This window comes from Panthera tigris, chromosome D3 (assembly GCF_018350195.1).
Source record: "Panthera tigris isolate Pti1 chromosome D3, P.tigris_Pti1_mat1.1, whole genome shotgun sequence".
NCBI classification, from domain to species: Eukaryota; Metazoa; Chordata; class Mammalia; order Carnivora; family Felidae; genus Panthera; species Panthera tigris.
Genome location: NC_056671.1, coordinates 28,045,153 through 28,069,293, shown reverse-complemented (window position 1 = coordinate 28,069,293; position 24,141 = coordinate 28,045,153). Strand labels below are relative to the sequence as shown.

Sequence of the window (24,141 nt, the reverse complement as noted above, 5' to 3'; positions counted from 1 at the left end):
GGGCATGGAGCCTTGGGCTGGGGATGGATGAGAGGGCAGCAGATGTAGGAGGACAGGTGGGACAGGAGGAAGGGAAGGGAGCAAGCCTTGGTGCAAACACTGGAGGAGAGGATGCTGGTCGGTGTGGGGTGAGTGGCTGGCACAGTCAGTGTGTGCTGCCCATTAGCCCCCAGGCAGTGTGGGGCCGGCGGCTGTGTGGCATCAGGAATACATAAGAGGGAGATGGGCGACCCAGCAGTACTGAGGTCTGTCCCATCCCCCTGCCAGGTCCTTCCCCGTCTGGGCTGGCAGTGACAGTGAGGTCCTATCAGTGTGGCCCTAGGCCCCTCTTGCCTACTCTCCCAGTGAGCCTCCATGAGGTTGCTGACCTGCCCTCCCTGGCCAGGGAAATAGATCTTCACCATTGGTCAGTCCAGGTGCCAGGCCTTGTCCCCACATAGCCCTCACCTGAGCCATTGCAGCCGTCACTACATCTCTTGGCATGTGGCCCTGGCCCATCTTTGGCCAGGCTATCTGCCTGCCTGCTTGAGTTGTTTTCTTGTCACGCTCTTGTTAGATGCCACGTGGAGTGAGGTTTCGGGCTTGACTCAACTGAGGAGCCTGGTTCTTCTGAAAGAGGGAGTTTACCTGGCTGAACTTGGCCATTAGGATAGTGCTGTTGGTTTCTCTGGGAGGCAGGGGAGGAAGAAGGAGGCCTCAGCTGGAGAAGGCAGGTTTCAGAGGCAGCGGGTGAGCAGGCAGAATGGAGCATGCAGAGAACTCTCGAAAGCCTTATCAGCAGATGGGCTGGGAGTGCCTGGAAAGCTTCCGTGCTTTGCAGCCAGCACCGTGTGCTAAGAATAACTGGTGCCGAACTCATGACCCATTCTTCCGGTTTTGCAGAATTCTCAAGTGGTTAGGGCAGAGGAAAGCAGGAGTTATGACCTGGGAAGACTTCCTCTAGGTTTTTCAGAGAGAAAGGGGAAGCCCTTGGCTTTGGTTTGAAGTAAACTTCTTGCTTTTGCCTCACACCTCGTAGGTCCTTCAGGCTGGGGCTCAGGTGTGCTGAGGGGCTCCAGGGGTGTGCAGGGAGCGCAGGCCTGTGCTGCACAGGTGCTTACCTTGGATCCGCCCAGGCTCCCGGTGGAAGACGGGGCAGAGGTGCACCCTCAGGCTGTCACCCCAGGGGACATGGTGCTTCCTTCCACAGGGCTGTTTCTAGGCATGCCAAGGACACAGCAGGAGGCCGAGGCTGAATGGGTAGGTGTGAGGCGGGCGGTGGGTGTGCTGCTCCCAGTACAGCCTCATGCACCTGCTTGGCCTGAGTCACAGTCCCTGGGCTGGGGGCCTTTGTCGGATGGCATCAGAGAACGTACTTCCAGAGCTGCAGCCTTTCTGTTTGCTGCAGGACTTTATGCTGAGCCCTATTTAATGCCAGAAAAGTCCTGGGTAGTTTTGTACAACAGAGTTGTCTTGGCCATGCTCACAGATTTTTATGTGAAATCTTGGTTATGACAAAGATTGCCTGGTTGCTGTGTGCAGTGAGGAGAGTCTGTGTGAGCTGTGGAATGTGGCGTCGCTAGGAACCCGTGGTGAGGATGCTCCAGAGGCATGGAGCTTGAGCAACTGACTGCTGATGCCACCTCCTCGCTAGTGGGGCCCAGCCCCGTGGTTTTCTTTACCGAACAGTCCAGGCCATAGTAAGTGTCTCTTCCAGTGCACACAATTAGCATGAAGTGATTTGTTCCCACCCCCGCCAGCCACTGTGCCATGCAGGTATCTTGGACACTTGTCAGGACAGTTGGCCACCTGACAAGCTTCACTCTCTAGCCCCATTGCTCATGTGGCTTCCCCTGCACGGCCTGGGCCACTGTCTGGGATCTTCCATCCCTGTGGGCAGCTCTGAGGCCCGGCTGTACCCTTGAGTGAGACAGCAGCCCCAGTGGGACCGTGTGTGGACATGGTGACTTTTTTTGTCACCGATCACTAGCTTTCCCAGGGGCTTCTCAGGTCCTGGGGTGGGTCGACCACTGGGAGAATGGTGAGGCCACCAGGGCCACTGCAGTGGGCATGCCGGTTTCTGAGCATTTCTGTGATGTGGCTGGGTGGAGGGGGTTATGGATGTGCCAGGGCAGTGAAGATGTGCGGTGCTGGGGGTGTCTGGCCTTCTGGAGGCCTTCCTGGGAACATGTGCAGGGTCAGGAGGCCCACTTGATTCCAGCACCCCACATGTGCCTGCTCCTTCCCTCTGAGTACAGCATCAGATGGCTACCCCGTTACCAAGGCACATGGGCAAGGCTCCTAATCGGACCCCCTCAGCACCCTCCTGCCTGTCTCTTCCTCCAGCTGTGGGCTGGCCCTGGCTCTCTGGGGTGAGCCTTGGCTTATGGGCTTCCATGGGCATCCAGATACTCCATGAAGTCTTGGGCTTGCATGCCTCATAGAGGTGGGGACCAGTGGGGTGAGGATGTCATTGAGCCCAGGCATGCTTCTGCCCAGGACACCACCCTCCCTTACACATTTTACCAGCTCTGGTGTCCTTTGAGGGTAAGCTCCCCAAAACAAGCAGAGAAGCCACCTAGCATGGATGAGCCCCAGCCCCACCTGGCATGGTGGGGTCTATTGAAGCCGTTCCCCCTCCCTTTCCCACGGTGCCAGCCTCAGAACTGTGGAAAGTGGAGAGCAGTGTTTTCTTAGTGTCCCAAGTTGCCAGGCAGGCAGGCATACAGCAACGGGGGCAGGATACTGTTTGCCACTGTTGGCGGTTCCAGCCTCCCGCCTATCCTGTGTTCAGCCCGTGGTGGCTGTCTCCAGAGCTTGCTCTGGGAGCCCGGAAAGTCAGCCCTGAAGGTGGCCCAACAAACAGAGTGTCAGGTAGCATTTCATCAGGGCCTGGGTGGGGGCATGCTGGGAAAAGGGCCTTGCACCCATGGGACCTGCCCAGGTGAAGGAGGGTGCTGGCATGGTGGGAAGTGAAGCCGCGAAGGGGTGGGGCCGGTGGGCAGCGGGCCTGGCTTGAGTGGGGGGTGAGGGATTGGAGAGAAAGGCAGTTCCTGATGGTCCCCTCCCCAGGGGCTGGCTTTCCTCTGGTCCTTCCCTCCCAATGACCACGTCTTCATCGAGGCCGCAGCCCTGGGCTTTGTGCCCACAACTCTGGCGCCAGGCTGCCTGGAGACTCATCAGTGGCCTTTCCTCCAACCGCAGAGCCCTCCCCACTACCACTGTCTGGAGGGCTGGTCTGCCACCCACACAGGCTGGCTAGGATGGTGAGGTCCTACAGCCAAGTTGGAGGGCTCTGCTTCTGGCTTGTGAGCTTCAGTAGCCAGAGCTGCTCCCGGCCAATGGCCTTGCTCAGTAACTGGGCACACAGCCCAGAGAGGTGCACAGCAGGCCAAGACATGATGACCTCTTCTGACAACCCAGAGCTGCATGTCCCTGGTGGGGCAGCATGTCCCTGGGGGAGCAGCCTTCAGAACAGCCCTCTGTCTCGGGGCTTCGGGTAGGTGGGATTTCAGAAGTGATGGGCTGGCAGGGTTTCCCCCACTGACCATGGTTGGTCTGGTTGCCATAGACAGTGCCAGTTGGCCTCCTCACCTGGAGAATTCTCGTTTGTGGGAGAGACCAGCTCCCTGGGGGTGAGAAGGCCTACGTCTTCGGTGCTGGGCTACAGCCATGTGGCAGGTGGGACACTTAGGTCCCCAGGAGGTGCCACATGCTTCCTACCTCCCTGTACTGCGTTCTGGACAAGTTGGTCTGTCTCATTAGCTGTGTCTAATCTGCTAATTTAGAACCCACCGCTGAGGTGGGGTTTTTTTTTTTTTTAAGTTTATTTATTTTGAGAGAGAGAGAGAGACAGAGAGAGAGAGAGAGACAGAGAGAGAGAGACAGAGAGCGCACAGGGGAGGGGCAGAAAGAGGGAGAGAGAGAATCCCAAGCAGGCTCTGCGCTGTCAGCACAGAGCCCGATGAGGGGCTTAAACTCACAAATGGTGAGATCATGCCCTGAGCCAAAGTCAAGAGTTAGGCACTTAACCGACTGAGCCACCCGGGTGCCCCCATTGCTGAGTTTTAATTCATGGTTACTATAGCTTCTGATTTCTCAAAGTCCTCTCCAGTGCTTTGTGAACCTCCTGATTTACTCTGTCTCATGTACTTTTGCTGCACATATTCTCAAGCTTTTTCTGCAGTCAGAGCATGGTTGGTTTACTAGACATGTGGGGATCACTTTTTGCTGGCTCTTATGGTGCTTTGTTTCATTATGTGGTTCTTTCTGACTGTCCTTCTCTTTGTCCTTGAAATGATTTGTGAGCCTTCTTGGAGGTTTAGCATGAAGATGAGAACTTTGGCTTGCCAGGTGCCTGAGGGCACTTACCCGTGCAGGAGCCACTCAAACCAAGTCTTGGCATGAGGATCCCTGGACCCCCAGTGCGGACTGGCTGTGCTCATGTGGCTTCTCAGGGATTCTCTCCCCTTCTGTGTGCTGTCCCTGTGGCCCCTTGGGGTGGCTGTGGATATAGTCCATCCTTACCCTAGGAGCATTGCCTTTCAGAGGCCCAGCTTCACCCTGACGGGGTGGAGGGAGGGGGTGGGTTTCCTACTTCATTCCCATCTTGGGGCAGCCCTGGGCCTTGTCTTTGGTCTCACTTAGCTCCATGGTCACCAGAGTCCGGTTTGCCCAGATGGACCAGTGCCTCAGGACAGGAATCATAGCCAGGGTACTCTGCTTTCTTTCCTCTCTGGGTCTTCATCTTCTCTGAGATATTGCCTAAATCCTGCATGACTTTGTTAGTTCTTGGCTGCTTTTAAGATTTTTGCATATTGTTTTAAGCATTTTGAGTTGTTTTTGCTACAAGGGTCAGTCCCAACAGCCTGCCCACCAGTATTGATATCAGGTGACCCTACGATGATGGCCCTAGTGGGCACTACCAGGGCACCCAGGGGTGGGAACCCAGCCTGCTCCTGTCAACTCGGGGCCCTCTTCCACATCAGGCACTGCCTTTGGCTCTGTCCTGTGGGGGCCAGTGGCCAGCAGCCCATCTCACATAGCTGTTCATCTCCCAGCATCCTGCACTTCTGCAGTGGCACTGGTCACCATGGTGACGTCTCACCTGCACAGCCAAGGGCTTTGCTGAAGATAGGGATTGTTCCCCTGAGGTATCACCAATGTCCGTACCTTTGGGGACAGGGAGGAACTTGGGGCTGAGTTGTGGGGGTCCCTCGAGGGCCTGTGGGAGCCAGTGGTGGCTAGCAGAGTGGATCCTTTCTCCCTGACTCCCTCCCCTCACTTCCCATCCCTGCCAGACCAGTAAGCAGAAATGAATGGAGAGGTAGGGACATGGTGTCATCCACACGAAGACCTACAGGTGGCTCTGAGCTGTGGTTGTGTCCATAGTGCCAGCCTCAGGCTTTGGCCCCTCCTTGGCTCTTCTGTGTTCTGTCACCAGCTCCCTTGCCGCCTGTCCACCCACCCTCCCACTCTTGGGTACTGCCACAGCTTCGATGGCAGGATTGTTGTGGTGGGAACTTCCTTCTGTGAGTCCTGAAACAAAATGTTTTACTTCACAGACCCAAGAACTGGGAGCAATTGCACTGGCATCAGAGAGGGGCTCTAAGCTCTCTTCAGTTCCTACCCACCCCCACGGCTGGGGTAGGCTTCTCTTGGAACTGTTGTGTATGGATGGAAGGGACCCTAGCTTGGGGCAGTGAGCTGGAGCCATCCTTGGCCTACTCCTGCTGCTCCCATGCCTGGGGGGTGGACTGTGCCAGTGCCCCTCATAGCAGGCTGGTCCCCTCCCCTGTGTGGCTGCTCCAAGGCTTGGGGGCAGAGGGGCAGGAGAGGCAGAGTGTTGATGGTTTATGTTGAAACCTGGAGCGAGGATGGGCAGTGTCTGGGCATCTCATTCTACCTTCTCTATGAGCTGGGGGCCAACTCATAGACCTTCTTTACAGATGTGATCCCTCTCCCACCCAGGGCAGAGCCCAGACCTTGCTCTGGTAGGCACTGTGTGCTTAATACTCTTGGGGGACAGGCTACTGCACAGACCCTCCCCAATCCTAGGGCACCCCAGGCTAACGTGCTTGGAGCTCAGTTGCCTCCTCTAGACACACACATGCACACAGTCACACACACACATGCAGACGTGCAGAAGCACACATGTGCACACATACACAGACATGTCCTTATACTTACACATGTGCACAGACCTTCAGACCTCACATACATGCACATACTTGCCCGTGAGGTTCTTTTGGGGGCATCTTTTTGGTCAGGGCATCTATGCAGCCTCTTTGCTATCCATTTCATGGCTGTAGGAGCTGGCTGTGCCCTGGAGTGGTGCCCTGGCTCATGCACACATACAGGACTAGAGACCCTCAAAGTCACCTCATCCCAGGTCAGTGGCCTCAGGATCTCATCTCTGTTCTCAACTTCGTTTGGGAAAAGACCTGCTGGTCCTAGAGGTCCCCAGGCACAGGGCCTGTGTGTGCAAAGGTATGCACTGAGTCCCCACTCCCCAGCACCTGGATGCATGTCCATATCACTAGCACATGTGCTTTGCCTCTTGTCTGCACCTGCTTGCATGGGTGTGCAGGGTCCTCTGGGTCCTCTGGGTCCCCTGGCTCTGTATGTGCTGTCATGAGGGCATGTGCTGAGGGCCTGCTGTGGTCACTGCTGCAGAGCATCCCCAGGCCGGTTAGATATGATACAGCCCTGCCTTGAGGGGCTGGGGGGCTGGAATTGGTGCCATTTCCAGGGGCTAGGATGGATCAATCTGGGTGGTGGGCATGGAGCAAACCACAAAGCCACTCAGGTGTGGTGTGGGAGGGTACCCACCTGCTGCCCCCACCTCACCACCCCCCCCCCCACGTGGTTCTTGTTCTTGCTGCCATGGCCACTCTCCTGTGGTGTGTCAAGGGCCAGTGAGCATTGTAGGCATCAGGGGACAGTCTGGCCTGTGCTGATATGTGTGAACATTTAAGGAGATGGTTATGTAGTGCTGGTGAGTGTCACAGTGTCTGGCACGTGGTTCTGCCATGTCGGTGAGGGTCAGGGATATCACAGAGGTGGTTCTGTTCTGGGCCAGGGAGCATTGCAGGTTCGGGAGGGGGCAGTGTTCTGTTGTCTGCCATTTACTCAATGCATTTTTTTTTCCTTTTTTCGCAGACTGTGTGGCCCCGTGTGAACAAAGCTGCTCTCAGGGACCCATGTGCATCATCTTCTTTAAGTTTGATCCTCGCCCTGTTTCCAAAAATGCTTACAGGTAACCCCCTTGCTCTGTGTCTTCTGTCCTCTGTTTGGCATAGTGCCTGTGTAGGGACTGGCTCTACAGCCTGGGCCTGTCCTGTCCAACAGTGGTCACTCAGTGTGGGGCACAGCAGAGAATACCCCTTGCTGGTAGGAGCTCTGAACTGACGTGCAGAGGTGCTGAGACTTTGCTAACAGTCACTGTGCAGGCAGGACAGAGGAGCAATGGGGTCCAGGTGGGAGTGCAGTTCTGTGGTCTCTGTAGGGGCACCAGGGGCAACAGAGCTGGCATGATGATGACTAAGAGCCCAGTTTGGACTGGCTGGTCTGTGTTGCCAGTGGGAAGTGTGGGTGCTGGTGCTAACACGTAGGGTCTGTCAGTCCTGAGCTGGAGAATGAGGATGGGGGGGGGGGGTGGGGAAGCTGGGGGACCAGCAGAGGAGGTGGGGAACTGAGGCCAGAGAGGGGTGAGACGTGATCCAGTTCTCCCTGCTCCTCCCCATGACCCTGGGCTCTGGATGGTGCCCCTCCATCTCCCAGGTCACCCCAGTGGGAATCCATCCAAGTTTATCCAGGCTGAGGCTGAGAGGTAGCCCACAGCCAAAAGTGACATTCGAAACTGATCACTAGTACAATTGCCTGGGAAGTGTTCATTGTTTTAAAATCTGTACCAGGAATTATTTGAACGATTTTGACTAACTTCTCAGATTTGAGTCACCATGCAGAATTACACAGACACCATGCTGCCTAACTGTGCTTAATGAAACTCATTCCAGGCCAGGGGCTGGGGAATGAAGAGTGTCCAGTGTTTCCTTCATGCAGAGGAGTGGACAGAGGGGCCAGGCCAGAGTCCTGGAGCTGACCCTGATTAGCCCCCAGCAGCATGAGCTGTATGAGTCAGGATGCAGTGGGTGGGATCCAGGTGCAGTGATTTAAGCAGGGAAGTGTAACAGACAGAATTATTAACTGTAACAGGATTGGAATACCCTGGGCAGAGCCCTGTCCTCGCCCCCAGGCTGAGATTCAGACCTTGCTGGGGGCACAGCCATGGCGCACTAGATAACAAAGTAATCTCTGGGGTGCCACGGGCAGCAGAACTTGCTTGGAGTCTGCCCTCTAGGGTGCTGGCAACTGTTGCAAGAGGATGCTGGGGGAAGGCGCTGGCCACTGGGTGCATGCGGGAAGCCACAAGTGTATCTGGACTGATCTTAGGGAAGCCACACATGTTGCGGGAATGTCCTGAGGAAGCACATTGCATCCAGGAAAAGAAGCCTCTCCACCTGCGGTGTCTCTCCAGTGCCCTCTACTGATAAAACCTAATATGATACTAGCCACAAAGTTCAGCTCCTTTATCATGAGGAGAAAATGAAGGGCAAATTTGGGGCTGAGACATAATAAATGGATAACTGACACAATCTACCCCCTTGCTACTGAGGTTTCATGTGTGCCCTTCTATGCTCACATGAACTCTTACACACTGATAAAATGACTCTCCTTCCACCTGACAAATGCAGAATTTCTCACACATTTTGATAGCAGTCTGACAGTTACTGAGTCTGTTGCTGGCTATATCATTACTTCTAGATTTAGGGGCAGCCTCACTAGATATGCTGTTTCTGAAGGTTACCTCCAATCTCCTGCAAGTGTGGGAGGAGGAAGGAGGTCTCTTGCTTTCGCTCAGGACCTGTGCATCACTGCTAAGACCTCTCCTTATAGTGATTCATGGGTTGTGATTCAAGATGGCCTCAGTGTTTCTCTCCAGTGTATTTCAAAGCTCTAAGCCAAAAACTATATATGCCACCTCTGGTGACTGACCAAATACACTTGGTGTTTTCCCTGTTGTGGGAGGGCAAGAGGGGCTTCTGGTGGCTGGTCCTGTTCTTGCTGTGGGGCTGTCTGGCCCATGAGAATGGGTGGGCTGCAGGCCCTTGGTATCTGCGCTTCTGTACATTTGTGATGTGAGAAAAGGATGGGAGGAGCAAGGAGGAGGCTGCCTCGGGAGGTACACTGCAGCAGGGCCAGTGAAGAGACACCTGGTGAGCCGAGCCTAGGCTCATCAGAGATTACAGAGGGGCTCCCGGTGCCTGCAGTGAAATGGGGAGCAGGCCAGGCTCTGGGGCCATCAGCGTGATGGGGAGATCCTGGCTATGCAGTGCTGCCAGGAGCCATCTGGGCCAGCAGGGCCTGCCCCATTGCCCCTTACTTGGGCTCCCTCCTGCTTTAGCCATCCCTGCCCTGGCCTGGGATGCACCAGCCTCTGCCTGCCGCCTTAACATCCGCTGCTGTGTCTTCATCTTACCCCCATCTATTAACTGGCAGGAATGGGAGTGCGTGCTGTTCTAACCATTTACAAGTGTCCAGCACAGTGGCATTAAGCACATTCACATTATTGTGCAAGCATCCCCACCGTCCATCTCCAGAACTCTTCATTGTCCCCAAATGAAACTCTGTCTCCACTGAACACTAACTTTCCATTGTTCCCACCAGCTCCTAACAACCACAGTTCTAATTTCTGTCTCTATGACCTGGACTATTCTGGGGACCTCATTAGTGGAATCATAATATTTTTTTGTGACTGGCTTGTTTGACGTGGCATAGTGTCCTCAAGGTCCATCCCTGGTGTAGTATTGTCAGAATCTCCTTCCTTCTTACGGGTGAGTAACAGCCCATTGTATGCATGGACTGTATTTTTATCCATTCATCCATTGATGGACACTTGGACTATTTTCACTTCTTGGCTGTAACGCTGCCGTGAAGATTAGCGTTCAAGTGTCTGTTCGAGTCTTGCTTTCCATTTTTTTGTGTATGTACCCAGAAGCAGAATTGCTGGATCATATGGCAAGTCTGTATTTGACTTTCTGAAGAACTGCCCAATTGATTACCTCAAGTATCTTTGATGGCCATGCAATAGGCTTCCCAAGCCATGTCAGCCCGTGTCCTGTTTGGTGGCAGAGTTATGTCTTCACAGTGTGTCATCATTGAGTGCTGTCCAGACCAAGTCCTTTTGCGCCAAGCCAGACAAGCCAGGTGCTAGTGCCACCATCCACTTGGACTCTACTGCCCATAAAGCTGGTACACAGGGCTGGGACCCATTGAAGACCCTGTGCTCCATGCGCTCTCTTGGGCGCCCTCAATATCATCACGTGTTCAGTAGCCTCTTGACCCTCAGTGTAATGGGAAGTACCTGTTTTTATTTGTGGGTTACGCTCATCCCTGAAGTCAGTGTTGCTCCAAGGTCAGATGATTGTAGAGGGGACTTTTTTTAAAAAATATTTGTTTATTTATTTTGAGAGAAAGTGTGCATGAGCGGGGGAGGGGCAGAGAAGGGGGAGAGAGAAGCAGGATCCATGCTGTCAGTGCAGAGCCCAGCATGGGGCTCGATCTTATGAACTGGGAGATCATGACCTGAGCTGAAATCAGATGTTCAACTGACTGAGCCACTCAGGTGCCCCAAAGGGGACTTTCATAGCTGGAATGGTGGCCATCATTGCCATATAAAGTTGACCTTTAAACAACATGGATTTGAACTGTGTAGGTCTACTTACATGCAGATTTTTTAAAGTACAGTACTGTAAATGTATTTTCTGTTCCTTATAAATATTTTTAAGATTCTTAATTGAAAAAAAATTTTTTTAATGTTTATTTATTTTTGAGAGAGACAGAGCATGAGTGGGGGAGGAGCAGAGAGAGAGAGGGAGACACAGAATCCGAAACAGGCTCCAGGCTCTGAGCTGTCAGCACAGAGCCTGACGCGGAGCTTGAACTCACAAACTGCGAGATCATGACCTGAGCCAAAGTCGGATACTTAACCTACTGAGCCACCCAGGTGCCCTTAAGATTTTAATTTTTTTTTTTTTAAAGTAATCTCTATACCCAATGTGGGACTCGAACTTATTGCCCCTAGATCAAGAGTCGTGTGCTCCTTTATTTTCGGTAGCTTACTTTATACTAAGAATATGGTATGTAATACACATAGCATATAAAATATGTGTGAATCAACTGTTTACATAATTGGTGAGGTTTGTGGTGAACAGTAGGCCAGTAGTAGTCAAGTTTTGGTGGAGTCGAAAGTTATATGTGGATTTTTGACTGTGCAGGGAGGGAAGTTGATGCCTCTAACCCCTGTATTCAGCGGTCAACTGCATATGTAAATATTAACTTAAACGTTTCCTCTCTGCCCTACAGAAAAGACTGAAACATCCTCACTTTTGATGCTGTGGGCAGTGTCATCCATGGCTCTGCCGTTGCCAGATGCTGATCTCATGGGAATGTGTTTTTTGGCTTCCCAGAAGTCAGTCTCTGGAAGACGAGCCTGTCCCTGTCATGCCCTCCTAGGACTGACCCAGCGATGTTGCCACTTTGCTGGCCTGTTGTGAAAGATGTGGCTCCTGAAGCATCTCTTCTTCTCTTGGGCCTCATTCAAGCATCATATCCTCTGTTTTCCCGCAAGAGAAAGTGTGGCCCATTGCACAGCATGTATCTTGTGATCTGTCTGCCCAGATGTAGCAGTTATAGTCTGTTGCTGAGTGGCACTCAGGGGGCCCAGGAAGGGAGGGGGGAGCCAGCGCAGCACGTGCTCAGGGAGTGAATGTGAGCATGGCACCTTCTGCAGAACATCTCCAGGCCTGATACTGGGCTGGGCCCTGGTGTCATGGATCCCACGGGTCTACACCTCCCATCCGCCATGTCACTGCATCTCGCTGTTGGGGATGCCCATCCCTCCAGAGGTGGCAGCCATCCCCATGTCACATTCCACTGGTCCCTCCCCTCCAGGCACTTCCCTGGCATGACCCTCCAAGAGCCCTTGGGCCTTCCTGTCTGTCTTCTTGGTGCTGAGCTGGCCCTGGAAAGGTGGGCTCCTTGAGTGTCACTCTCTCCTGGGGTCACCCCTGACATGGTGCATCATGACCCCTGCCCAGGGGTGTGATTCCCCTGGGTGGTCCCAGCCTCTGCCTTCCATGCCTGTTGTTACCTGCCACTTAGAACCTCCATTTTTTGGTGACAGTTACCCAGTGTGAGGACTGTCTGAGTGCCTGTTGGTTCTGCTTGTTTTTAATTTTAGTACCAATATCTGCAGCACTCCAGCAGGGAGCATAACAGATAAGAAATTATGTTAGCAGCCTATAAGATGCTGACTTAGAAGTTTTGTGTGGGCTGCAGCCTTGCCCCAGGGTCCCAAGTGACCTCACTCCATAGAGGCAGCTGTATTCCCATGGGATTCCAGTTATTTCCCTGATTGTAAAGGGGTATATCCTCTTTCAAAAAAAAGTCATACCCTACAAGCTATACAAAGTAAAATGGGAGCTCCCATAACCCTTGTGGCAGGCTGATGGCCACCAAGATTTCTGCCCCTGCGTACATACCTGTGTCATCTGTTCTCGTAGTTGTGTGTGGGACCATGGGGCTAAATGTGAAGGGATTTTGCCAATGTAATACAAGTCCCTAATCAGTTGACTTGGAGTTCATCAAATGAGAGCGATCCTGGATGGGTCTGACCCAGTCAGGAGAGCCCCCAAGTGGGACCAGGCCCCTCCTGAAGAGGTTAGCTGCCATGCTTGGAGGGGCCCACAGTCGGGAACCAGGGGTGGCCTCCAGGAGTTGAGTGTGACCCCAGCCAAGGATGGGAATTCTGCAGTAACCTCAGGAACGTAAGGAGGATGCCAAGTCTCAGTGAGACCCTGCCAGTCGGCACCTCGAGTGCCACCTCAGGGGGCCCTGAGCAGAGTACCCAGCACAGCCTGGCCTGCACTCCTGACTGCAGACTAAGATAAGAAGTAGGTGTTGCTCTAAGCCGCAATGTTTGGCAATTTGTTAGGCCACATAGAAAACCAGTACACTCCTGATCAGGTAACACCGTCCTGGCTATCACCTAACCACCATCTTTATCAAAATGTTTGTTTAGACTCCAGAGCTAATTCCCTTTATTGGCTCCAGACTGTAGGGGCTGCTGGGTGAGCTGTCACATCCTTCTGGGGGCTTCCATGTCACTGCTGGTGACATCACTAGGCCATGGGCCCATGCAACTGCTACCTGACACTAAACTGTCCCCAAATGGTGCACAGACTCACCCCCCGCCACCAGATGGTGCATAGGCCCACCCCAGATGGTATACTGACTCAGCTTCTAGAGGTGCACAACTCATCCCCCAGATGGTACACACCCCTCCCCCAGATGGTGCACTGACTCACCCCCCAGATGGTATGTAGACTCTACCATCCCAGATGGTGCACAGACACCCCCCCTTCAAGATGGTGAGCCGACTCCATCATCCCAGATGGTGCACACTAACCCCAGATGATACACAGACTCATCCCCCCAGATGGTGTGTAGACTCACTCCCCCAGATAGTGCGCAGACTTACCCCCTCAGGTGGGACACAGACCCACCTCCCAGATGGGGCACAGACCCACACCCAGGTGATGCACAGACACTCTCAGTAGCAGGGTGAGGAGTGCCCGTTGGTGATGAATAATTAGCAGTTTCAGTTATTAGAACAAAACAAAGCCATGGGTGACTTGCTGTCCTCAGAGCCCCTGACTGTGGTTGGCCTATGCCCTGCCCCTGGGTGCTATGGCACAGATAGACTTTTATTGGTATTGAAGTACCCAGAAGTGGTGAGTGAGGGAATACTTTCTCTTACTTGGAGCCTTGATGTGGGTACTCATCACACCCACATGTTTCCGAATTAGGTATTTAATGAAATCCCCAGCAAACCACTAGAAATTCAGCTAAATAGCGACTCTTGCGACAAAAATAACCCAGCAGTTAATATTTCTAGTTAATAACAAATGCATGTCACTGCTCCATGTTTAAAAATAGGAATTGAGAATCATAGGACAGAAGGTTCTGCTCAGTCAGCTTTTTTTTTTTTTTTCCCCCTCAATTTTTCCTTTTCTGGAGACTTATGTAAGAATCAGAACCAGAAGCCAACATCACCAGTCTTAATTCAGGTGCTGCCTTCCTGGCCTCCCAGCCTCCTGGCCTCTGCAGCCCCCTCTCCCCACAGGTATCGGGATGAGTGAGCAGAGGAGGGGTGCTGGGTGTCTGAAGGAGAACACTGTTTCCTGACCACAAGAAACAACCTCCACCCACAGGGGTTGGTGGGATGCCCGGCCCACAGAAGCAACCTGTGGGAGCAGTGCCAGCCAGGTTGGATCTGAAATTCAGTCGCAGAAGAAAGGGACAGAGTAGATGTGGCAGGAGGCAGGGGTCTGGGCCCAGCTGGCTTCTCCCTAAGGCTGACTGCCTCAGCCAGGGGCTGGGGTCTGGCACGTGGAGCTACAGAAGATTGTTCTATGGGTGGCTGGGGTTCGTATCAGGGACAGTGACCTCCCCCCCGCAGGGGCCTATCCCTGAGACCTGGACCACTGTGTCGGGATAGAGAGCTATCGCAGGCCAGACAGGTGTCTTTAAGGTGGTGAGACTCCCAGGGCAGACCCAGAGGGTTTGATGGCCATCCATAGTCCTTGGCCATGTTGGTGCTTGTGGAGGTGCAGAGTTGGGTGCTCACCCTCTGTGCACAGGATGAAGGCACATCTGTGGTCCTGGGCTGTGGTGCCAGTGCCAGTTTCACTTTCAGTTTTATGAACTTCTTTGTTAACTCACATTTCACCACAAGCAAATGTTCATAAAAATCTAAGATTAAAATCAAAAATTATTTTTGGAAACTTTTTAGGATCTGACCACATATTAACCCCAGCATGGCCACAGGCTGCCAAGCCATAGCTCCTGGCTCCACGTCCTCTGTGCACCTGCCCAAGGTGTTCAGGACCCTTTGGCAGTCACTTCCTAGACCCAGAGGTCTCATGGATGTAGCAGGGGTGGACCCCTTCCATTCAGTCACTGTCTATGGCCTTATTATATTTTAAATGGCAAAGCTGACTAGAAACTTTTGAAACTAGAACTAGAACTCTTTTGAAAACACGGACATCTTTTCTACTTGCCCACAAAATACTTGTTTGATTCATAATGCAAAAATCTAGAGAAACGCGGAAATCCTTACGTTATGCGCTTCCTTTCCCCAAACACCCCAGAACACAGGACAGCAGCTTCCAGAGTTCCTGCGCTTGGCTGCCGGCTACACGCGTCCCCAGGGCCCTTCTGAGAGGCATGCTTACACTTCCAGGAAGTTCACGGGCTCACTGGGGGTGGCCTCAGGGGAAGGAACACATGGACAGAGGGGGAGTACCTCTGCCACCTGAGCACCTGGGACATGCTTGGTGCCAGCTGCTCAGAGCCCTCCCCCGCGTAGGCCCTGATCTTGTGGCCCTTTTTGGGTGGGTAGGAATATGCAGGGTGGGATGGGATACGTACCTTCACCCAGCATCTGCTTGTTTCTTTGGCAGGGCCCTGGGGCACACTCTTGGCCAGAGGCTCCCTAGGAAACAGCCCTATCTGGTGCCATCACTGACCTTTGTCTCCTGAGGGTTCCTGTCCTCACTAGGACTTGCCTATGTTGCTACTGAGGCGAATTCTTTGGTAACAGGAGAAATAAAACATGGCTTTTCTGTTTTCCCCTGAGACCCTTAGTCATCCTTTCTCTTTCAGGCTCATCTTGGCGGCCAACAGGGATGAATTTTACCACAGACCATCCAAGTTAGCAGACTTCTGGGGGAACAACAATGAGGTTCTCAGTGGTGAGTTTTTCCTCCCAGGGGGGTGGCCACAACATGGCAGAAAGTAGGCGCCCCCAAGTGGTTTTATCTGTTCCTGGTGCTGCTTCTGAGTATAAATGTGGAATGAGTAAGTGGACACTCATGGGGCAAGCTCCCAGTTTGGGGTCTGAGGCCAGCATCGGGGCAAGCAGCCCCAGAACTGTTTACCCAGCACTGTCCACATGGTTTCATGTGTTGTGGATTCCCACAAAAGTAGCTGGAAGGATCAGTTGGTTTTATTTGGATTTATCTTTTCACTGTGGGCATATGGTTGGGTGTGTATGAAATGCAGGTTCACACTCGATCACTCTATGAAGCATCATAGTTGTGTGTGTGTGCTTGTATGACTGCACTTATGCCTCCATGTTTTTGTTTTTTGTTTTTTGTTTTTTAAATTTTTTAATGTTTTTTCATTTTTGAGAGAGAAAGAGAGAGTGTGTGTGTGCACGCGGGATAGGGGCAGAGATTGAGGGAGACACAGAATTTGAAGCAGGCTCCAGGCTCCGAGCTGTCAGCACAGAGCCTGATATGAGGCTCAAACTCACGAACCATGAGATCATGACCTGAGCCGAGGTAGGACGCTTAACTGACTGAGCCACCCAGGTGCCCCACACCTGCACTCATTTCTGTTTACACACCAGCACCCCTTGCTCCAGAACTGGCCTGAATTTGGGGAGTAGAGGCTTGGTTGGGGCATATTCAGATGGGAACTGCCTGAGGAGTTGTCATGGAGGTAACAGTCATGTCTCCTGCCAGTCCAGGTGGCAGCCTCCCTGAGTCCCTTAGAGTGCAGTTCCTGCCCATGGGGCAGGCAGGGGTCTACTTAGAAAGATGTGGACAGGTGTTGGCCAGGCCAGGGGTCCATCTGTCTGTAAGCCAGGCATCAGGGAAGCACAAGAGAGCCTGGCAGAGCTGACAGGGATGCTCAGGTGCCCAGTGGGCTGAGTGGGTGGCCTCAGAGGCCTGGGGAGGCTGTGTGTGCCCTGCTTTGCCTGCGGTAGCTGAAAGCTCGACTGGGAGCACTTGGGTTGGCTCAGTTGGTTAAGCATCCGACTCTTTGGCTCAGGTCATGATCTCACAGTTCATGAATTTGAGCCCTACAATGGGCTCATGGCTGACAACCCAAAGTCTGCTTAGGATTCTCTGTCTCCTTCTCTCTCTCAAAATAAGTAAATAAACAAAACAAAACAAAACAAAAACTTTAAAAGTTTTAAAAACCTTAAAAAATTTTTTAAAAGCTTGACTGTGGAACTTCTATGGAAGGCCTCCTGTGTAGACTGGTCAGGTGGTTGTGTGAGGAAAACCCTGCCCAGGCTGGATCGTCCTGGTGCCATGTGGGAGGACAGGAGTGGGGAGACTAAGGAAGGGCAGTGTTGTGGACAGGAAGTCTGGCAGGTGGTGGGGAAAGTTGTTGTGAGTCTGTGAAGGAGGCTCCACTCACTGAGTGCAAGAGGGAGAAGAGGCTGGGGCTCTGGACTGTGTATTGGCCTCATCAGAAGCTGCACAGGAGACATGTGAACTGAGGGGTGGGCTGGGACTGGCAAGGAGACCCCTGTATGTAAGCTCTAGGCACCGCAGGACAGTAATCTGTGTGAAGGGGGTGGCTTGTGTGTGGGGTCCTCAGCTGGGCCAACCACGGCTCTCCCAGAAGTGAAGGGGCAGGCCTGAGGGGCTATGTGATGAGGTTCTGAGGGGAACCTACGGGCCTGGCCAGTACCATGCTGGCCATTCTTGGGCTAGGATGGAAAGGGAGGGGGTCATGGGGATGGGGCAGTCTGTGCATGTCGCTGTTGCAGGGCATGATTGGGAGGCTGTAGTGGGGGGGGGGGACGAGGGGGATGAGGCCCTGATGGCACTTTTTTTTAATGCTTATTTATTTATCTTGAGAGAGAGAAAGAGCACGTGCACGCGCGTATGGAAGGGGCAGAGAGAAAGGGAGAAAGAGAGTCCCAACCAGGCTCCAGGCTCAACATGGAACCCAACACGGGGCTCTATCTCACTACCCTGAGATCATGACCTGATCCGAAATCGAGATTCAGACGCTTAGCCACTCAGGTGCCCCATCTTACATTTTCGTACATGGTGTGAGGTAGGGTTTGAGGTTCCTATCTCCTACTACATCTCCCCAGTTCTTCTAGTCTTATTTATTGAATAGATACTCTTTCCCCTGTTGCATTCCTAGGGCAACTTGGTTGAACACATGTGTGTGGGTCTATTCTAGACTCTCTCATGTCCCATTGATCTGTTCCTCTGTCTTGATGCCAACGCCACACTGTCTTGATTACTGCAGGTTTTTAAGCAAGTTTTGAAATTAGGCAGGATTAAGTCCTCCGGCTTTGTTCTATCTCAGAACTTCTTTATCCATCCTGACTTCTTTGTGTATGCACATAAATTTTAGAGTCAGTGTAGTAATTTCTATAAAACAGAAAGCTTGCTGGAATTTGAATTTCAGTTCTGTTCACTCTTTTAGTCATTTGGAGAGAACTGTCATCTTACCAATATTGAGTCTTTGGTTGAAGAACAGGACATATTTTTCTCTCTTAATTAGAGCTGCTTGACTTCTCTCAGCGCTGCTCTGTGGTTTTTAGTCTTTAGGTGTTACACATTTTTCTTTAAATGTTTTCCTACTTTTTGGTTTGGTTTGGTTTAGTGCTATTGTAAATGGTATTATTAAATTTTCATTTTCTGATTTTGCTACTGTTTACTTACTAGTTCTCATAGATTTTTAAAAATTAATTTATTATTATTATTTTTTAATCTCTACACCCAAAGTAGAGCTTGAATTCAGGACCCTGAGATCAAGAGTCATAAGCTCTTCCAACTGAGCCAGCCAGGCGCCCCCTAGATATATCTATATCTATATCTATATCTATATCTATATCTATATCTATATACCTATATATCTATATATCTATATATCTATATATCTATATCTCTATCTCTATCACCTATATCTGTACATCTATATCTATATCTATCTATGTAAATATAAATTTTTTTTTGGTTGAGGGGGTAGATTCCTTTTGGATTTTCTTTATATGTTATCCTGCTGTCTATAAACAGACAGTTTTACTTCTTCCTTTCTGATCTTTATATTTCTTATTTCTTTTATTGTTATAACTTATTATTATAAAAATGACATTTTAATGACTTAGTTGCTTTTACCCCAATCTTCAACTAAAATGATCCTCTAGTCTAGTAAGATGCTTTCCTGTGGCTTTAAGGGCCTCACTGACCCTGTGGCGAGGCCCCTTGGAGTACTAACCATGGCCTGGGCCTGTGGGGTGGGGATGAAGCTCACAGGTGGGCCTGGATATACCCCGGACTCCTAGTGAAGTACCCACCCTAAGGACCTGTGTGTCCTACTGGGAGAGGACAGCCAGTGGCCCTGCACCTGATCCAGGGTGTGGGATTGGGGCATGGTGCCGTTTCTAGGACAGAGCTGACACCGTGCTCCCAGCCCAATGCTGGTCCAGGCACCAGCATGCATTCTGCATGTGCCAGGTTTTACTGCAAGCTTTCAGGGACTCCTGTGGGTATCAGATGTCATCCTAGGGGGCAGAGTCTCTCTCATGTGCCCTGTGGGCTTTGGGGCTGTCTTGCAATGAGGAGTTCAAGCCCCTGTCCCATAGCTAGGACTGCTGGACTGATTATGTGTCTCCCTAGGACATAGGGACAGGGCCGTGGTAAGTGCTACTGGTGGTGACACCGTCATCTGTCACAGGACTTGACATGGAGGAAGGCAAGGAAGGAGGCACGTGGCTGGGCATTAGCACACGGGGGAAGCTGGCCGCGCTCACCAACTACCTGCAACCACGGCAGGACCGGGATGCCCGGGGCCGAGGTACCATGGGGCAGTGGTGGAGCGGGCAGGGCAGGGGGTGGGCTTTCCTTGGGCACATGTAGACACAGGAGGTGGAAGAAGGGGAAGAGGGGTGTTTCTGGTCCTGAGGCCCACTGGCTGCCATTACTGTGGGAACCACCTGCTGCCCGGCCCACGCAGCACCCACCTGCACAGATAGGGTTTGCCCCTCTCAGGGAACACTCTCCACATTTGTGCCCCAACCAAAGTGTCACTTCTGACTGTCGTCATTGTTCCCCACCTGTCAAATGTTTGCAGAGCAATACCCCCTTGGAAGACATACATTGTTCCCACGGAAGATTTTTTTCCCTCATGCTGTACTTCATTAGGGGGTATAATTGAAGAAAAAAAAAATTAAAACCCAACAAAAACAGAGTTCTTGATGCAGACCTCCTTAGCTGCTAGGTCAACGAGACATGGCTGGCATGGTGGTGTTTAGCTCGTACCAGCCCCATGTCAGTCTCCCCATGAAGAGGGACTCAGCCCTGCTGCCTTGGCCACGTGTGTCTGTCCCCTACCCACAGGTGAACTTGTGACCCACTTTCTGACTACAGACATGGACAGCTTGTCCTACTTGAAGAAGGTCTCTGCGGAGGGCCACCTGTACAACGGCTTTAACCTCATAGCAGCTGACCTGAGGTGGGTCTGCTGGGAGGGGGATGGCAACCCACTGGGTGCTGCCACAGAGCTGGGTCATGGGCTTGACAGGAAGTGGGGTTCCCACCCTGCCACTAAGCTTGGGGTACTGTGGTGGCCTCCCCAGGGACATTGCTCCTGTTGGACATGGTGAGGGTCCCGAGGACCAACCGACTATCATGGGGACTCAACGAACAGAGCTCGGGCTTTCTGTGGTGCCGTGAGGGCCACCAGCTCCTGCACGACAGCTGTAGCATGACTCCAGTGGGCATCTCCAGGCATGAGGTCTTCCCATGTCTGTGGCGAAGGAGTCCCCTGTTTTGGCGCTGCCCCTCACATGCCCTGCTCTCTGGTGGCAGAAGCGTCCCAGGCTAGAGAAGGAAGGTCCAAGCACCGCTGACTGGTGTGGAGCCCGGCACCACGGTGTGGTCGGGTGCTGCTGAGCACTGGAGCCTCACGGCGGCTTCTCCAGGGAGGCGTGTCTGAGCCTGCAGCACAGCTCATTTCAGGTTCTGCAAGGCACTCAATGGATAGCTCCCTCGGCCTGTCTGGAGTTGTCAAGGGGCAACAAAGCTGTCCCAGCTGCCCACGGGCCCTGTCACCGGAGGACATGGACACTCGCCTGTACAGGCGTTTGGGGCAAGTCTTTCCCTACTTGGAGTCAGACAAGTAGGCAAGGAGCAGAGGCAGGTGGAAGGGTCCCCAAGGAAGCACGGGCCTGGAGCCTCAGGGGTGCCTGTGCTGGCTGAGAGTTAGGAGTCTGGCTGCTGGAACCCAGCAGAGGGCCTGGGCCATGTGGGAAAGTGGCATTTGGGGATGTTGCCAGGTCCACGTGAGGCACACAGAGGTGCAGCAGCCAGCAGTTACCTGCCTGGCTGTTTGGGGGATGTGCTGAGCCCTTCATGTGCAACACTTGGCACGTCCTCACAGCCACCACCCTGTGTACACCTGATGTGGCTGAGCTCCGACAGGCAGCTGACATGGCTAAGACCCCTGCTGGAGTGACATAGGGCTGGGGTCTTGTGGTGCTTCTCTGGGCACCTGGCTGGGGGGTCCAGGTGCCTCTGGAGACAGTAGTCACATCCCATCAGGTGGGCACCAGGTTGGGAAGAAGCACTGCACGCACGGCCGTGGTGCCACTGGACACCAGCCGGTAGCATCTGTGTTTCTGGGCCGCCAGTGGCTGTAGCCTGGCTTCTCAGAGTGTGTTTATCTCTGTGACTCCCATGCCTGGACCCTGGCCACAACCCTGTATTAGCTCAGACACCAGCTACCCTGCTCTGGACCTCCACAGGGCTGCCCGTAGCCCAGGGCCTATTGGTCAGCAGCATTTGCTGAGTGTCAGTTGAGAAGCGGGCACTGCCTGTGGTCCACTTCCCACTGCGGACACTGAGCTTTGTGGTGAAGTAATTGTTGGTGTTTGGTGCAGGTTAGCAGGAGTCATGCGGGACCCATGTCCCTGGCGGGGGGGATCCCAGAGCCCGTGCCTAGGGCTGGCGGTCAGATGGCAGGCAGAAGCAGGGGGATGGCTGGGGTTGCATGTTAGGTGCCAGTCTCCCGCCTGGCCCTGTCTACAAGCGTGCAGACAAATGTGCAGACAGAAGAGTAGACGCTATTGACAGTCTTGGTGTATAAGGCAGATCACGTCAGGTGGGGGAGTGGTAATGTCACAGCCACGAAGGATGGCCAATGTGGAGAGGCCCTGGCTGGGTGTTCCCACCTCTGATGCCCCAGGGCCCATGTGCATTTCTCTGAGTAGGCCTTGCAGAGCTGCTGGAGGATTCAGGCATTTGTGGGAACAGCCCGACAAGGTGGGTAGGGTGTCCTGTGCTCCCTTCCACAGGACTTGTGCTTCAGAGATGTGGCCCAGGAACTGTAGGCGTTTTGTGTATTTTGCCCTTCGGTGAAGTGGGCATCCATCTCTCACATTCTCCCTCCCTGCTGCCCTCTCCTTGTGTGCCCCTGCTGCCAATGCCCCAGAGGTCAGTGGAGGTCGTCAGTTTCCATCAGGGTAGGTGGTCAGTGCCCCATGGTTTGCCAATGACCAGATGCCTGTCCTGAGCCTGTTTCCTTCTACAAGGAGCCCTAGGCCCACTGTGCCTTAATTGTCCACTGCATGTGGACACACACCTGCCGCGTGGATAGTCGCATTGATGTGGAGGCTGAAGTGTCCATGGGAGGAGGTGGGTGCTGGCACAGACACTTGTTCCCTTGCCCTCCATGCTCCCCCTGTACAGGGACCACTTTGCCTATCTGTCGTTCTGTGTACATCTGATCCAGTCTGGGAGACCAGTAACCCAGCAGGACTTGGTGCTCAGCAGCCATGTCAAGTGGCTGGGTGATGAGGGCCCTGTGCTCTGAGTGGATGCATGCATGGGCAGGTGGCTCCTATAGGTAGGACTTGGGCCCATCAGTGCCTGAACAGCTCTCCTGGCTCCTGGGGCCACAGGGTTGGACCATATCTCCCTAGACACAGCCCTCAAGGACGGGTGGCAGCCAGGGGAACCCAGCGGGTTATTCCCGAGGGCCAGGTGTGCAGGGCAGAGGCCAGAGGGAGTCAGTGGTAACCAAGCAGCCCTGGCGATAGGTGCCGGGAAGAAGTCAGGGCCGAGAAGAAAAGAATCCCATCATCATCATAGCTGGTCCCTAACTAGGCATGGGGAGAGTTGGTGTCCAATCCATGGGTCTTCATGCTTTCTAGGTTTGCCTACAAACAAAATTCCTGAAGTCATTAGCCAGATAGCTTAAGAAATGAGCCAGCAGCTGTGGGGAGGAAGAAGATGAGCAGAATGTGAAGCCATGTGGGGCCAGAGTGGGCATTGCCGGTGGAACTCCCCGGTAGCCCCACCTGGTCTTTGCGATTGTTCATCTTGAAGGCTCAGGTCCCATGTGTGGTGGTCTCCGTGCCTCCAGGAGGGCGGCTCACAGGCCAGGAAGAGTCCTTCTCCAGTTTGCAGAGAAGGCAATTCTAAGTCTTAGTAGGAAGATTTGCTATGGTATTTAGTAGGAGTGGGAACATTTTCAGCTCTGAGCATTTTGAACTATTTTTAAATGTACATGCAGTGCATGAAAGTAGGCAAATGTGATCTTTGATGCTTTGTTCTGAAGCCTCTGTTACCCTGGGGCATCCCTCTCTGTCTGGAGGTATCCAGAGATGAGCTGTGTGGGTGGTGACCGGTGTTTATGGGTACAGAGCAGTTATCGACACATGAGCCTGCAAGTACCCATGCCACGGGAGCATTCAATGAGGCAGGAGGGTCTTTTAGATGCTGTCCCTCCCAGGCTGCTCCCAAGCCATTGGTCCCTGCAGTGGGCCGGGAGTCAGGAGCCAGGAGACTCAAAGCGCCTACCTGAGAGGCCCCTGAGAGGCTGGAGCCCTGACTAGCTCCTGCCCTGGCTATGGCGAGCCATTGTCCCTGTGCTGGGAATGGGGCCGTGGGGATTGCCAGGCAGTAAGAGATCAGAACCCCCCATGGCTCCCTTCTGACCCTCTCTCTCCTCCTGTCTACAGCACAGAGAAGGGAGATGTCGTTTGCTATTATGGAAACCGGGGGGAGCCTGAGCCTGTCGTCCTGGCACCAGGTAAGCCTCCTCTGGTGGATGGTGACAAAGTGGGGGCTGCTTCTATAGGGACACCTGTATACTTTTCAGAGCCTGGGTCACTGTCACATTTCTCTCCTGGGACTATGCTCTTCTGCTGTTTGTGTATCTTACGGCCCCAGAGTCCACATGTCAGGCTGCCTACAGCCAAGGCCACCTGCCCACAGC

General features: G+C 53.1%; 1 protein-coding gene across 8 annotated transcripts in view; it reads left to right on the top strand.

Annotated features, from left to right (window-relative positions):
• The window catches only part of TANGO2 (transport and golgi organization 2 homolog), a 36,351-nt gene that overhangs the window by 4,986 nt on the left and 7,224 nt on the right, over window positions 1–24,141 (top strand). For 6 of the 8 annotated variants that reach the window (XM_042962074.1, XM_042962073.1, XM_042962072.1 and 3 more), the window contains 5 exons: window positions 7,141–7,237; window positions 15,769–15,857; window positions 19,600–19,719; window positions 20,262–20,376; window positions 23,885–23,955. In XM_042962074.1, the coding sequence (XP_042818008.1) occupies window positions 7,182–7,237; window positions 15,769–15,857; window positions 19,600–19,719; window positions 20,262–20,376; window positions 23,885–23,955 (451 nt within the window). In that variant the 5' untranslated portion in view covers window positions 7,141–7,181. Of the gene's footprint in view, window positions 1–4,119; window positions 5,626–7,140; window positions 7,238–15,768; window positions 15,858–19,599; window positions 19,720–20,261; window positions 20,377–23,884; window positions 23,956–24,141 lie in introns of those variants that run through there. The other 2 variants (XM_015541718.2, XM_042962070.1) reach the window with 2 other exon arrangements.